General features: G+C 42.2%; 1 protein-coding gene across 2 annotated transcripts; it reads right to left on the bottom strand.

Moving 5' to 3' along the window:
- Positions 1–141: 141 nt before the first annotated feature.
- phrf1 (PHD and ring finger domains 1) lies at positions 142–12,064 on the bottom strand. 2 transcript variants are annotated; one of them, XM_084555125.1, is made up of 19 exons: positions 11,833–12,064; positions 11,029–11,161; positions 10,769–10,891; positions 10,386–10,582; positions 10,175–10,258; positions 9,924–10,057; positions 9,742–9,833; positions 9,439–9,617; positions 8,765–8,897; positions 8,481–8,596; positions 8,146–8,339; positions 7,731–7,853; positions 7,020–7,174; positions 4,635–6,507; positions 3,399–4,552; positions 3,232–3,308; positions 2,546–2,695; positions 2,306–2,434; positions 142–2,205 (listed from the first exon to the last, which is right to left on the bottom strand). In XM_084555125.1, the coding sequence occupies exons 2-19, from the start codon at positions 11,111–11,113 to the stop codon at positions 2,041–2,043; spliced, it is 5,163 nt and encodes a 1,720-aa protein (XP_084411251.1). In that variant the 5' UTR covers positions 11,114–11,161; positions 11,833–12,064; the 3' UTR covers positions 142–2,040. The 2 variants fall into 2 exon arrangements, with proteins under 2 accessions (XP_084411251.1, XP_084411250.1); XM_084555124.1 differs by having other exon boundaries at positions 11,029–12,064.
- Positions 12,065–15,461: the final 3,397 nt, after the last annotated feature.

Consider the following 15,461-nt stretch of genomic DNA (forward strand, 5'->3'; position numbering starts at 1 on the left):
AAGTAACATACAGATATATACTACTAAATTCATTTAAAGTAACTTCATAGTATAATCTCAAATTATTTTAAATCCAAGGGTAGGCCAAGCTGTCAATATTAATTCTCATATTCAGATGTCATCACGTCAAGCCTCAAAATCCTTAATATAGAAATAAAAGAGCAAGTACTCAGATTAAATGGAAACAAAACCTCTATTTAACATCAGTGGTTTATTGTTCATGTTCCTTCTTAGAAACACCTGGCCTGTTTGATCAAGTAAATACGGAAAAAACAAAAACAAACAAAACAAACAAAAAAAAACACATTCCGATAACATGAGCACCTTTTTTCTTAAATCCTCCCATTCCTAGTCCATTGCTTTATAAAGCCCAATTAAACATAATGACAATGTACAAGGCAAGTCTGAACACGCAACTCACCAATCTTTACATTCTTTACAAACTAAGTGGACAACCAAATGGTGAGCAAGTAGGAGTCAGTTTTTGCATGAAGAGTTTTGTTATGGAAAGCAATGCAGAGTAGTAAAGAATGGGTCATAACGTAATTCATCAGCGCAGACGTCAACACATTTAATGCTCCCAACTAAATGGACGTGTTTACTTCTTTTGTGGAGGAGGCTGATGACGTATATACGGCCTATAAACTGATCTCACTGCCAATATAGTTTAAGCTTAATGTTAAAACACAGATCAGTCATAGCATTATGATGTCCTGTGGTGTCTGGCAACAGAATGTTTGTTAGTGGGGGCATTTGGGTCCTATGGGTTGAGGGGAGGGGCATCTGTGGATCATCCCACAGATGCTTCATCAGTTTGGGATCTAGTCAATTTGGAGGCCAGGTTAACACCTCCTGCTGTTTGTTGTTCCTAAACTGTTTTTGCGTGTGCCCCTGTGTCAGGCTGCACATGAATGCCAGGTACAAAAGTTTCCCAGCAGAACATTGCATTGTCACCAGATGGTCAATGTTATTTACTTCTCCTGTCAGTGGTCATAATGTTGTGGCTGATCAGTGTAAACATAAAAAAAAATTGTTCTATTATAATCATTCTTACTATAAATCTATAATACCTACTGTGGCATTTTCATCTCCACTGTTTTAAAACTGAATTTCCACTAAAATAATTATCTCTCCCGGGGAAAATGGGATTTGTCGTTATTAATTTTTCTCCTTTGGTACAAAAACGTACTCCAGACTTTCTACATTTCTGTACATTTTTTTTAATTCTAAACAAAAGGAAAAAATTTGTCTTGAGACGTGACTCCATTAACCATTTCAAACTACTGAGGCAGAATTCACCTGTCGTACGCCGGACTAGTTTTAGCTCTTTAGACGTGGATATTACGGCGAGGAAGACATAAAACACAGGCTTTCAAATACAAAACACAAAATCAATCAACTCTATGAACTTGAACCATTTGTGTCAGACAACAGGCAACAGATATATCAAATCTATATTATTTACAACAAAATCTAAAATGGATTCATGACCCTCCTGATAAATTGTCTACAAAAATTGCATAACGGTGTCTTTCCTTAACGTGACATACTTCCTAAATGTATGCATACCCTGCATACGTTTTACCGCTTTTTAACTGACAAAATTAGCTTTGCCACTGATAAATACCCCTTCCCTCCCACTGAACAAAAATCAATAGAAAACTCAGCACACTGCATCATCCCAGTGATATCCCCGTGGAGAAAGCTACCTGATTTATACCTCCATGGGAGGGTCTTTGAGATCTGCCTCTTTAAGGCATAGCCTCAAAGTCTCCCGTTAAGTTAATGTCCTGTACTACACAAAAAGACCACTTCTTGGCAGTGACAGTCCAAGCCAAAGACACCCATAGGTGGTGTTGAAGTCATCAATGAGGAAAGTTTGTCCTCAGAATACTTTTAATAGAGACAGCCTGACTGCGAGGCCATCTTACCTTGAACTGGGTACGCTAGAGAGTTAGAGATCACACCCAGCGGTAGGACAACATATTCACAAGTGTTTGCTGTGGGTGTGGCTTGACCTTGCCTGTAGTGGCTACTTCCTCACGGACTGTCAGAGGTTTTCATTGCCTCAGTCTGAACCTCTGGCGCCTTCCCTAAATCCTCTCCCTTTTTATGCTTCCTAGCATGTTTGTATTTGTCCACGTATGCCTTGACCAGATTCCCCACCTTCACTGGGTTGATTTCACCGCTCTTGCTGTGGCACACCTGTTGACCGGGAACACAAAACAATAAGTAACCCCTGAGTTACTCCTCATAGACCTACTAGGGCTGTAAGTTGTTGCTGGTCAGCAAATTCTTAACCCACCTTCTGGACGGCTTTGCGTAGAATCTCCTTGTATTCATCCTTGTTGATGTCTCTCTTCTGGTAGAAAGGCTTGATAGCTAGCTTCACCTCCTCTATAGCTCTCTCCTGCATGTGCAGCTTTTTCAAATACTGTTGGCCAACATAAAATGTTACAAACATCACAAAATAGTGTTCACACACATTCGTTTTCAAACCCCACACATTCAGTATGAAAGCATAGCATTTAAATGCCATAGTCACCTTGTCTTTCCTGGACAAATCCCCTTCCTCGTCCTCTCCTTGTCCAGCAGCTGACAGCTCCCCAGGATGTAGGCCATCAGATCTAGACGAGGCACTGAGGTGATCGACAGCTCCCTTCTTGGAAGGGTCACCAACAGCTCCAGTGGTATCCTGTGAAAGTTGAGGAAGATTATATATTTACCAAAAGATATTTTTAGATCACAAAGAAATGCAGTGTAGCGGCAAACTAATTTAAGTAATTTTAATATTGTGGTTATTAAAATACAAGGAAGTGACTGAATGGTCAAATATCCACATACAGTATTTGCTTGTGCAAATAATGCTATTTTTGTCATACAGATAATAATATATGCTTTTAAGTACTATGATTAATGCACATGACATGTTCATACACTATACATCACATGTTGATAATGTCTTGTAAAAAACTTGTTTATTATATATATACTAGTTGTTGTTGATAATGACAGTAGGCTGTTAGTTAAGGATAAGTGATCATGTTGTGTAGACACAGTTCTACTTTCGTTTAGTGGTAAAACGCTCAAGTATCAGTTTTAGTTTCTACCACGTGACTTCACCCAGACAACAGGCTCGCTCATTCTGCATAAACACTGCCACCTGCTGTCATTGTTGTCATTACATGCTTGACGAGATCAATGCTGCAGTTTGAAGTGACTCAGCCCTACCTGACCGGACGTCTGGACTGCCAAAGAGGGTCTACGAGCTCCTTCCTGCTTCAGCTTCAATTTATATAGCGCCAGCTCTGTGAAAAAGAAAAAGACATGCTTAGCAGAGACCTACATACATAACCGATACTTAAACCGATGTGAAATGATCTAGTGATAACACTTACTGCTTGAAGATTTCTCTGGCTGAGGCCCTTCTGGCTCCTGTATATTCCAGGTAACCCGTTTCACTTGAGGCTTGGACTTTGCGGCCATTAAAGTTGATACTTGCTCTCCCTCATTTTTCTCCTCTGCTTCTTCTTTTTTCAGTTTGACAGCTGAATCACTCCCCTCCGCGTTTTCAGATTTCACACAGTCTAGGCTGTCGAGCATCACATCAACGCTGAAGTCATCGTCGGAGTCTGAGGGTGGCTGAACTTCTTGTTTTACGGGGACCGTTGACTCGACTGCGTTTTCTTGTTTGGCGGAGCTCGGTGACGTTGAATGAGACGGAGAGACTGTGTCCTCGGGGCTGTCTGCTGTGGCAGGTGCGGGCAGCGTAGAAAATGAGGTGACAGAGGGAAATGCCTGTGGGGAACCTGGCTCAGATTTAAATATGGCGATTTCACACGTCTCTGTCTTAACTTCGATTGCCTGGCTGGAGTTTTTGTTCACTGCTAAAGGAGGGGTGTCCGTTTCTTCTTCCTTAATTGGTTTAGTAACAGGAAAATCTTCAAACATGTCAAGAGAAGGTAATTTTTCTTTCCCAGTTTGTTTTCCAGCCTTCACCTCTTTTGTCGTTTCTATAGTTGTGGTATGACTCCCTGCTCTGAGGTCTTCTTTTTTAACTTTAGCAACTTGTGTGGATTTGTGAGAAACATCCTTCTCTTTTTTCTTGTCCTGTAGCAGCTTTGTGTCTTTAGAGGAAGAAACACATGACCCTGAATTCTTCTGTGAACTTTTCGATGACCCTTCATCTTTCCTCCTCTCTCTCGACCTGGATCTAGACCTGTGTCTCCTCTTGTCTTTAGGCTGTGAGTCCACTTTGTCTCTAGAGGGGAGAGACGACTGCTGTGGTCTTGTGTGATCTTTCCTTCTTTCCCTGGATCTGGACCGGGACCTAGAGTGAGATGGACCGCGCTTACGGTCCCTCGATCTAGATCTGGTTCTGGACCTGGAACGTGATTTTGACTGAGATTTCGAGCGAGACCGGCCGCGTCTCTTGTCTTTTGACACTCGCCTTCTCTCGTGGTCTCTTCCTCGGTCTTCATTTCTCTCTTTGTTCTGTGGTTTCTGCTTCTTCCTCCTTTCACGCTCTCTGCTGCTAGAGCTGGAACCAGACCTAAAATTACAGGTAAAGGCTTTAACGTCGGTGAATAGTTATGACACAGTACAGTGCAATCGACAAACTGCAACATATTTACCTGGATCGCCTCCTTCTTGGCTCGTCTTTGGATTGTGACAGGGATCTGCGTCTCTTCCTATTAGTCCTATCAGGGGAACTTGACTGAGAGCTGTCTGAAGTTGAATGCACCCTCCTCCTCTCTCTGGAACGTGATTTTCTGGATCTTCTTTCTTTGCCCTTGTCCCTTTCTTTCTGCCGATCATCGTGACCTGAGCTATGAGGATCTCCTCTCTTGCTTTTGTCCGTCTCAGAACTGCTAGACTGTTGCTCCTTAGAAGCTTTGGAGGTTTTCTTCTTGTGGCTCAAATCTCTTGATGGGGACTTGGAACTGGATGCAGAATCTGATTTAGCTTCTTCCTTTAGTGTCTTCTTGGCTGTACCAGAGGTGGATGCCGATGAATCTCGGCTGGAGTTAGGGCGAGATCTGTTGGGAGTTCGAGCGCACTGTCCACTCTCCTCGCCTCGAGTCCCTTTCTCAGTCTTTAAAAGATCCAGGCTGAGGTGAGCAGGTGATGTGCTGTCTGTCGTCTCTGAATTCAGGTAACTTTTAAACCTGTCGCACTGCTTCCCAGATTCCACATCATCATGTAAGCCTGGTTCTTTCTTAATTTTAGTGTCAAGTAATGCTTTTTCTTTTTTAATATTTAAATCGCCTGATCTTGATTCTTTTTCAACCTTGACATTCCCAGCTCTCCTTAGTTCTTCCTGTGAGATCTCATTCTCCTGTGTTTCAGTTTTCACTTGTACCAGGTCCTGCTTGCCCTGCATTGAGCTCTCCTTCTTTCCTAAACTTGGAGTCCTCCCCTCATGTGTGGCATGCTGAGAGCTGCTGTCTCGACTTGTGCCCTCGCCGTCATCATCTGAGCTGCTCGACTCTGACAAAGTAGGATTAAAGGGATCGTAGATATTATTACTGTCTTGTTCCTTACCGGCATGTGTACGGGATGCCAGCAACATTTGTTTATCCCTGTGCAACTGTCTCTTTTTTGCGTCGTCTTTCTTTTCTCCCCGTTCCTGCGTGTTGCCTCCGCTGGAAGATGATGATGATGCATTGCTTAGCCTCCTCGAATGCCAGGAGTTCCCGCTGGAGTTAATGCGGAAGCTCACTGCTGATGAAGATGAGGTCGATGAGGAATACCGTGGCTGGCTGGCCGGAGAGCCAGAGGAAGAGAATGAGTTGGAGAAGGCTGATGAAGAGCTTGCGCCGTCAGGCCTGTGCCTCTGCGTCTGACGGTCAGCCTGGCCCTTTTGCTGGTCTAAGCTTTGCTGCCTTCCTTTGTCCCCTGACAGGTTGTTCATGCCCGTTTCAGGCATGCCGTAACTATTACTACTGGTGCTCGTGTTACTACTACCCCCCCTACTACTACTAAGTCTATTACTGCCACCTTGACTCGTGTCGTCATTTGAGACACAGCTGTTTTCCCTTTTTATTTTTGGTATCCTAGGAAGAACTGATACATCTACCCACATGGGCTTTGTGGGTGCTTTTTTAGGTTGGGATAGTGGAGCCACTCCCTTGTTCTTGGAGCTAGAGTCTGGGATAGGGTGGATGGATGAGGAAGCGGTTTCCCTAGGGGCTCCGACTCCATTGGTTCCCCGGTGACCAAGAGGTGGCGTGGGTCTGTTTGGATGAGGTGGATGCAAACTGCGATGCCCCCTGCGTGGTATATCAGAATGAGGATGTGGTTGGGTGTGGCTGGCTGAAGAGGCCATGAAGGGAGGCAAGCGAGACGAGCTCTGGGACAAAGGTGAGGTCGTAGAAGATCCTGGTAGATCACCGTTGTGCAGAGACAGAGAGCTGTCCCCTAGGCTGGGTGGTTCTACTGGACTGAGGGGGCTGGGAATTCCTGGGCTACCTGAGCTGCAACCTGGCATTAATGTGGATGGCATCGCTGTAGAGAGGAAATGTACAAACAATAAGAGGCATTTTGACAAATGATTTCAAAGCAGAGTTTAACATATTAAGGCATTGTGTAAAGTTGTAAATGCTTAAAGAAATTGCATTTAAACAAATTGCGAATTGCTAAATGCAAAAATTACCAGGAACGAAATAAAAAGTACATTTTCACATTTGACGTTAAAAGGATCAGTCAGCACACATTAAACTTGCTTAAACATTGTACAGTGCTCAAGTTAACTATTCATCGAGATAGTAACAGACTCAGCTGACAATGAGTGGGAAACAATGCACTGCCCTTTGAAAAGAAAAGTGACTGCTGTTCTCTTGAGCTGCCAGATTGAAGACAATTTAAAGATAATTATTCACCAGCTGGAGCTGTTTGACTTCAACGGCAGTTTTTGAACATCTTAAATGAAAGAGAATTTCTCATCACTACTCACGCAGCAACTTAACACATTTAAATCTCACTGTTCTGACCGCTTTTAAAATGTGCCACACACTTACTTTGCTTTGTCGCTTTGAGGGATCCATCTCGATTAATGACGACATCAGAGCTGTCCATCAAGAGCATGCTCTGGCCTGAGAGGATGCTGCCAAGCAGATCAGGCACGGGAGCTGCCTCCACAACACCCCCTGGCTGGGGGACATCCATACCCCTTCTAATACAGCATACCAAAAAACATCTGATGAGATTGAAGCGTTTATGACAGTAAATCTACATCCTGACGTCAAAGACTGGGAAGGTTATACCTCACTATTATGTTTTTTGTTTCAGTGATACGATATATTTTGTTTTACTCTGTTTTTCAAAGTTTCCTTTTCTTTACTTAGCTATTTTGTTGGTTTTGATTAACATGATTTGGTGTACTAGTGGCAGGGAAGCTGCACGGGTTAGGCCACTTTGGCATAATTTATGCGTATTAAAAAGCAAACATTTTCATTGTCAGTTTTTCATATAGAAAATAAAGGGAAAATTCACCTGTAATTTAATTTTTAATTGATCAGTAAATGTTCGGTATTGTTACAAAGCTATCATCAAAGCTATAAAAATTTTTTATAATCTTTATATTTCATTTTATGACATGTTGGTCACTATCTGCGTGTGTTGACTCAAACAGGATGTACCCCAATTAGCTATTAATCTAGTATGGAGTTATTTTAATTTCAGAAACTTGTCCTTAATACCCAATTCTACAAACAGGGGCTTAATGTTACCTGGAACGGCTTGCAGTGACTGGTCGAGCCACAGGCTGATGAGAGCGAAGGGCAGAGCGAGATATGCCTCGTCTCTTGGCCTCCAACAGTGATGTAACACGGGCCTGCTGTTCCTCCTCCTCACTGGTCAAAACGATACCAGAATAACAAATAATTAATACTGAATATGCCCAGTGACATTTAAACATGCACAAATACAAAAAGTATATAGATAATATAAACACAATATTTATATAAAATATACTTAGTATCATAAATCAGAACTGAAGAGCTAATTGGTTTGTTTTACTTCTATTTGATTGCAAAAGCAATTATTTGCAACTCACATCTATCATGTGTGACATAAAAGCAATTAGCAAAGAAGTCAACTGTCTGCACGCATCTGACATCATCGGGTGAGAAGAACTCTTCTTACCGATCCACAAATGGATCCAGGTCAAATGGATCTCCGTAGATGGAGAGGGACGCCGCTCCTATGTCAACACGCATGCTGCTCAGCGTGTGCTCTGACGGCCGGTATACTGTAGGAAGTGAAGAGCTCTTCTTGTCCTTCACAATTCCCAGGCTATTTGCAATACGGCTTCGAGGAGTGTGTGCCTTTTTCAGCATCTAAAGGGAAAACATGGGTATAGAGTTAATCTAAAGAGAACTGTGTCGTGTAACTTTATGAGAAAACAACCGATGAAAGTATGTTACATGTAGTGAAATATTAAAAAACAATCTCAAAACTGATGTTGATGAAACACTCACCAGCTTTTTCTTGGATTTAGTCCTCCTTGCTCTTCGTCTCCTCCTCTTGACTCCTGTACTTGTTGTTCTACCCTTAGCGGAAGTTGTCTTCTTACTTCTCACCCTCCTGCGCTTTCCTATTTAATCAATCATAGGAGTCGTCCCTCATCACAAATCCATCAACGTTCAGGTCTAAGAACAACTGCTTGTTTTTCCTTTCACTGTGGCTGTTCTTGTTTGAGCTGTGGTTCATGTTAACTCTACTTTGGATTTTCCTATACACAGGCAAATGTGTTGTTACTTACCAGGCCTGCGTCTGTTGCTAGATGGCATACGCGGTGTGATATCGCGTATATACACGGCCGTGTTGAGTCCAGCCACCACCGCATTAATAGTTTCATCAAGCCAAGTGGACTGCATCATATAAGTTGGAGCCAGCTAATGAAAGAGAGAAAAAAAAAAGTTTGTATTAATCCACTTGTTTGCTTTCCCCGCAGACCTTTTTCACAGCAGACATCTTGGCTTGTCATGGTAGGGAAAGCACAGGTGTGTTAACGACGGCTGCATTCCACTCAGGGGATATCCTGCTATTGTGCATGCTGGTTCACTTTCATGGCTTACAGGGACACTTAATGGAACGGAGGCATCATTAATACACACGTGCTTTCCACAATAACGATTTATAGTTGTGTAGAAGGAAGTGACAAGCATACACTGCTCCTCGACACAAGCATGTAAAGTAGCTACATACAAAAAATGTCAAAAACACAAGCCATAATTTCGGCAGTCAGTAGCAGCTTGGTACATTTTTTCCCAGATAAACGAGTCGTTAATGTTATCAATAAAGGTAGTACACAAAACTTCACACTTTCTTGATTGTAAAGACATTTGTCCACAATATTCAAACGTGCACATATACACTATATGTGAGCTGTGTTAGAAATAAGCCAAAACAGAAGCATCACGCCTCATGCCAAACCTGCGATGTGCGTGCCTGTGTGATGCGATGCCGGTTGACATTGGCTCGAACCCTCTCACTCTGCTGAGTACGGGCGATGGCTCTGGTGGGACCTGCAGCACGGGCCTGGGAGTGACTGGTAGCAGGACGGGCGGTAGAAGGTAGGCTGTCAGTGTCACTAATTTCCTCAGCTGAACCTCCTGAGACAAGAAGATTTAAACGTCTGACTTGTGAAAGGGTCAAATAAAAACAATGAGTTAAAAAAGAAATTTACAAGACTAAATATATAAAATAGTATATATTACAAGCAACTTAAAAGCTTACTGGAATGACGATTGTTGGCTTCACACTCGGGACAGAACCATTCCTCCACAGGAACAGAGTCAAGAGGAGGTGTGAGGCATTCCATGTGATACCTAAGGCAAAGTAATGATGGTAAAAAAGTGCAAAAAACGATTTTCAGCACACCAAGAACGGTATGTCTAGGATAATAATGTCTCTCTCACCCTGCATCACAGCCATCGCAGAGCAAGAGGCGGTCTTCCCGGTCGCTGCCCCCACACACTTCGCAGTTGGTCTGCTCCAGGTCCAGATCCACCGTTTCCTCTTGACCTTCCTTTACAGGCTTTTGTACCGTTATCTTAAAAAAAAAAAAGAAAAAACGTAATCGCCATAAAGCAATCACACACTGGGAATTGTATACATTAAGTAAACTGCGTTAATAGTTCTTCACTTATATAAGAATGAGCACACTCACCACTTTCTTCACTTTGCCTCCATAACATTTCCTTATGTATATGCTGTTAAAGGACATGCGGTCCACAGGACACGAGTTTGCATTCTAAATCATGGAAAACACAAACATACCAAGTAAGCATTCACATTCCACTCCTTCAGATCTTTAAAAATGTAAAGAAACTACTGAAAAATCAGCAGAATGTTTTAACCTCACGCGAAGTCAGACCCACCTTGGCCCATTCAATGATGCAGTCGAAGCAGAAGTAGTGTTCACAGTTCTCTGGTGTTGCAACAGGCTGGCTGTTGAATGAGTTCAGGCAGATGGGACACTTCTCTGTGTCCTCATCTGAGCTCAGCAATGCAAAGTCTGCAGAGGTTCCCCCAAAAGCTCCATCGTCTGGCTTAGCGTCTTCCTCCTCTTCCTCATCTAATTAAAAATGGACGGAAATCCGGTCATTTTGCACTGCACATACTGTTTTTATTGAGGATGTTGCTAGCAGCTAGCAGGCAAATGATAATCCACGCAAATGTGTTTTCCTTGAGCAATTATTCTCAGGAAAATTCAACGATGTTAAATACCAAAAATAATAATATTGCACAAAGTCACTCCTACCATCCTCTTCGACGCCTTCCTCCTCCTCATCCTCTTCCTCCTCATCTTCTCCATTTCCATCCTCTTGATCACCACTGTCAGATTCTCCCTCCTCAGACTCCTCAACAGAGTCATCCGAGTCATCTGTGAAAACCAACATGAGCCATAAAAAAATAAAAATAAATGTAGTTTTAAAAGTAGTCTTTGATAATGGGGTTTTTAAATCATGCGTGATGCAAGATTTCAGGATTTAATGAATGACATATGTTAAAAGGAGCTACCTGAGATGGCCCACAATGCTCTTTTTCCTTTGCTGTGGGATGTGCTGCGGTTGATCAGCTCATCTTGGCTGTCGTCTTCCTCCATGACTGACCATCAGAACAACAGCAGATGAACTTCTATGGCAACGTTTCTCTAAAACAACAGTTAGACGATACAACAAAATTGCGGATAGTGTTTTAAAAGCAGGCAATGTCAGCATTTTAAAAATCACGGTTTGGCATGTGAGCCAACACAACCCGTTGTTTACATGACGTCCTTTCTAACGAGAAAGTAGTTCCCAACAGTGTAGTAGTTGCAACTATAGTGAATGGACTAATTACGATTTTGTTAAGCAGGATTTCAGCATTAATGACAAGTGATATTTGAGTGTTTTCACTCTTTTGCAAGCGAATAGGAAAGCTAAACACTAGCTAGCTAGCACTAGAGCATCCAGTAGACTGTGGGAGGGTTACATTTGTAAACAAAGAAGACAACTCGGCTCCAAACACAGTGTTTTCTCTCCGTGCGACTGTGCACATGCAGCGAAAATGGAGGTACATTACAAATAGACGCTCTGACAATAACTGGGGACTAGCGTGCTGTTTTTACTCAACAAATGACGCTAGCTAGTAACATTAGCTCCCGTGTAGCATGTTAGCTAGCTCCAGAACAGCTAAAATTAGCGAACGTCAACTCCAAGCACGCTGGAGCTCTGTTCCAAAAAAAAACACTCAGTGTGTGTGTGGGTACATTTACAAAATCCCTATTCAACCCAAGCAACGACCGTGTCTAATTCAGGCTTTTAGTAGTAGTTTCAAACCTACCCTATTCGGTAACGTGGGGTATGTTTAAAGTGACTAGAAGTCTCCACGGTTGTTGATGAGTGACACCACCGGCTGGCTACAGACGGAAATGGCCGAGTGCAGTGCACTAAAACGAACGCGACTCTTAAAGAGACAGTGTCCGTTTATTTGGGATCAATCACGGACATGGACAGTACATGGAGACAGTGTGAGACATAACTACTAGAGGGTGTCCAATCCTACAGTCAGTGGTCCAATCACATAAATGCATCGATGCAAAAAATAAATAAATAAATAAATAAATAGTTTGTATTTTGAACTGCGAGTAGATAACAAATAAAAGTAATTATTTGTGATGAATTAGCTCTTTATTTTAAATTATGAATTACACCAAAGGTTGTTTAAGTTGGTCTTTTTTCACACCTCACCTAGTTTTATATAAATAAAGAATTCTAAGTTGCATTTTAAACGTACACAATGTGTATTTTAGCAGCACAAACTGCACAATCTGAAGTCTAATACTTAAATTAGTTACATTTTGGCAGTGCGAATTTTCTGATCTTTTCAAATGTGTTGCTTCCTATTTAAATGTCGTGCATTATTCTCCCCCTGCTTTGAAGACCTCATGCATTCGTACATTCCCCCATAGCAAAATTGGTCTGGCAAAGTGATGGGCCCCAACCCACTTGCATAAATGAATTGCGGCCCTTTAGTGGCCCACATCTGGCATCCAACATGTGGGCCACATAAGGCCCATAACTCAGCCAAACTGTACAACTCCCTGGCAAATGCAGGGAGTACAGTTGGCAAGTAATACAGCAACCTGAAAAATAAGAGCACAAAGACAGACACATTAATGAAGGAAGTATGAACAAATGGATAAATGAAGTGCAAATGCCAGATGAGCGATCCATACTATTCGCCGGTCAGCGCTTCCATCCCAGTGGTACTCCCAGGCAAATGCCCCTGCATGGGGAGTGGACAACGAATGCCATCAGAGAGCCTCTATTTAAAACATCGCTTCGTTCCAAAGTGACGCCATAATGACGTCACCTTGGAACGAAGTGATGGCGGTGACGTCATCATGACTGATAAAACGTTCACCTGTCAGTCTGATCCATTTTGATTGTTATTATGTTCGCATGTATGTTATTAACAGCAACTTTATACACTATATACCCACTAAGCGTTTTCTACAGTTACAACTTTAAATTCTGGCTTTATTTGTTCTTTTTATCCATTGACGATATCTCATGCATGCTTTATTCAGTTGCATTCATCTCCTTCTGCTGCTGTTCTCTAGTAGTTGCCTCTTAAACCTATGACTCCAGTATTCCACTTTTAATTTATTCTGTTTTATATGCAAGGCATGCCATAGATTCCTTGCCATGTTTCTTTTTGGTCATGTCTCAATACTAGCAAAAGTGTAACCGCACGGAACGTTTACTGTGCAAGTGTATAGATAGATAGATAGAACAGCGTCTCAAAGTCGTAGTGGCCAAAAGTATATTACATCCGTAGCGGTTTAGCGTTACCATAGAGAATGAATGGGAATCCGTTTAGGTCCGTTTAGCAAAACGATTATCGGCCGGAGTTGCCAACATGGGAACTTTGTACTCTCCACTTCTATCGAAGAAGAAGGAAAGTCATGCAGTAGATTGTGCTCCGTTCCAGAAAAATCAGCAAGTACAGTATTATAAGCAAATGTTTATTTTTTTAGTCATGTCAACACAGTACACACACCTGCAAATTTAACAAACATTTAACAAATTTAAAAACTGTACATTTATGATTCTACACATGTCCATAAACTGGATAAATTGGATTCTCCCACTCTCAGCACGAGTTTAAGATATGGTGCTGTCCATTCCCTGCTTTCTCTTCATCCTCTCCAGTCTGCCACCATCTCTGTCTGGAGAGAGATGCAACCATCTTTTAATAATCGAGTGCATTTCCTGGTCTGTGGACCCACATGTCAGGCTGTTACGCAGCTGAAACATACACGCACTAAGCACAAATTATTGGAAATTAACATTTTTGTATCATTAGGTAATATAGCTACTGTCATTCTATTAAAACTGATCCTGATGACAATACTCTGGTGTCAGATTTCAAGTGTTTACCCTGTATGCTGCTTTGTACAAGAAATTTCAATGCATTTTTTCAATTTATGTACATGTAAAAACACGGATTGACAGTGTTACACAAAGTGTGAGTAGTCAGTATCAGTATGTAATCAATAAAAATAACTCTTTAGGACTCTTAAAAATAGAGTCTGTAGGTTTGTTAATTGCAGTTTGTAAACACAACATTCAAACTGTCCCGGTTTATGGTTGTTTACACAAACAAGCAAGTTTCAGTAGAAGTTCCTAAACCTCAAACTTCCTACCAGTCCCCTAGAACTGAAGAAGCTACTCGTATGAGTTGTGAAACGTCTTCTCAAAACAAAAAAACCCCAACTTTTTTTGGATTGAAGCGCGATGTATCTGGAATTGCCAGGCCAGCAGAAATAAACAGCTGGTCAGTGGTGTTGAGATGTGCCTTGAGCTTCCATCTCAGTAGTACTCCCTGGCAAATGCAGACATGCCGGCTTCCCTCAAGGTCATTGGGGGCTCTTCGTCCTCTACGGGGGAGTGAACAACGAAGGCCATCGGAGTGGACAACTCCAGAGGGAGCCTATTGGGTCTCTTTGCCAGGAAGGGCTGACATGGTGTTCTTCAGCCTGTGACTGAGGCTGCTGGACAGCGGTGTCGAGCCGTCCCTTGGGCTTCAATCTAAACGGTAGCCTACTCCCTGGCAAATGCAGGGAGTAGTTGGCAAGTAATACAGCAACCTGAAAAATAAGAGCACAAAGACAGACATATTAATGAAGGAAGTATGAGCAAATGGATAAATGAAGTGCAAATGCCAGATGAGCGATCCATACTATTCGCTGGTCAGCGCTTCCATCCCAGTGGTACTCCCAGGCAAAAGCCCCTGCATGGGGAGTGGACAACGAATGCCATCAGAGAGCCTCTATTTAAAACATCGCTTCGTTCCAAAGTGACGCCATAATGACGTCACCTTGGAACGAAGTGATGGCGTCATCACGACTGATAAAACGTTCACCTGTCAATCTGATCCATTTTGATTGTTATTATGTTCGCATGTATGTAATTAACAGCAACTGTATACACTATATACCCACTAAGCGTTTTCTACAGTTACAACTTTAAATTCTGGCTTTATTTGTTCTTTTTATCCATTGACGATATCTCATGCATGCTTTATTCAGTTGCATTCATCTCCTTCTGCTGCTGTTCTATAGTAGTTGCCCCTTAAACCTATGACTCCAGTATTCCACTTTTAATTTATTTTGTTGTATATGCAATGCATGCCATATTCCATGTTTCTTTTTGGTCATGTCTCAACAAAAGTGTAACCGCACGGGACGTTTACTGTGCAAGTGTATAGATAGATAGATAGATAGATAGAACAGCGTCTCAAAGTCGTAGTGGCCAAAAGTATATTACATCCGTAGCGGTTTAGTATTGCCATAGAGAATGAATGGGAATCCGTTTAGGTCCGTTTAGCTAAACGATTATCGGCCGGAGTTGCCTCTAACATGGGAACTGTGCTCTCTCCACTTCTATCGAAGAAGAAGGAAAGTC

The sequence above is a fragment of the Chelon labrosus genome (assembly GCF_963514085.1).
Source record: "Chelon labrosus genome assembly, chromosome: 11".
NCBI lineage: Eukaryota > Metazoa > Chordata > Actinopteri > Mugiliformes > Mugilidae > Chelon > Chelon labrosus.

What these genes read in the sequence shown, in the direction of transcription:
- phrf1 (XM_084555125.1), bottom strand. Translation starts at nt 11,113, where the DNA reads ATGGAGGAAGACGACAGCCAAGATGAGCTGATCAACCGCAGCACATCC. An exon ending in TGCGATGGCTGTGATGCAGG is followed by an intron (nt 9,834 to 9,923) that starts GTGAGAGAGACA and finishes ACTTTGCCTTAG; the next exon opens with GTATCACATGGAATGCCTCA. An exon ending in CTGGATCCATTTGTGGATCG is followed by an intron (nt 7,854 to 8,145) that starts GTAAGAAGAGTT and finishes CGTTTTGACCAG; the next exon opens with TGAGGAGGAGGAACAGCAGG.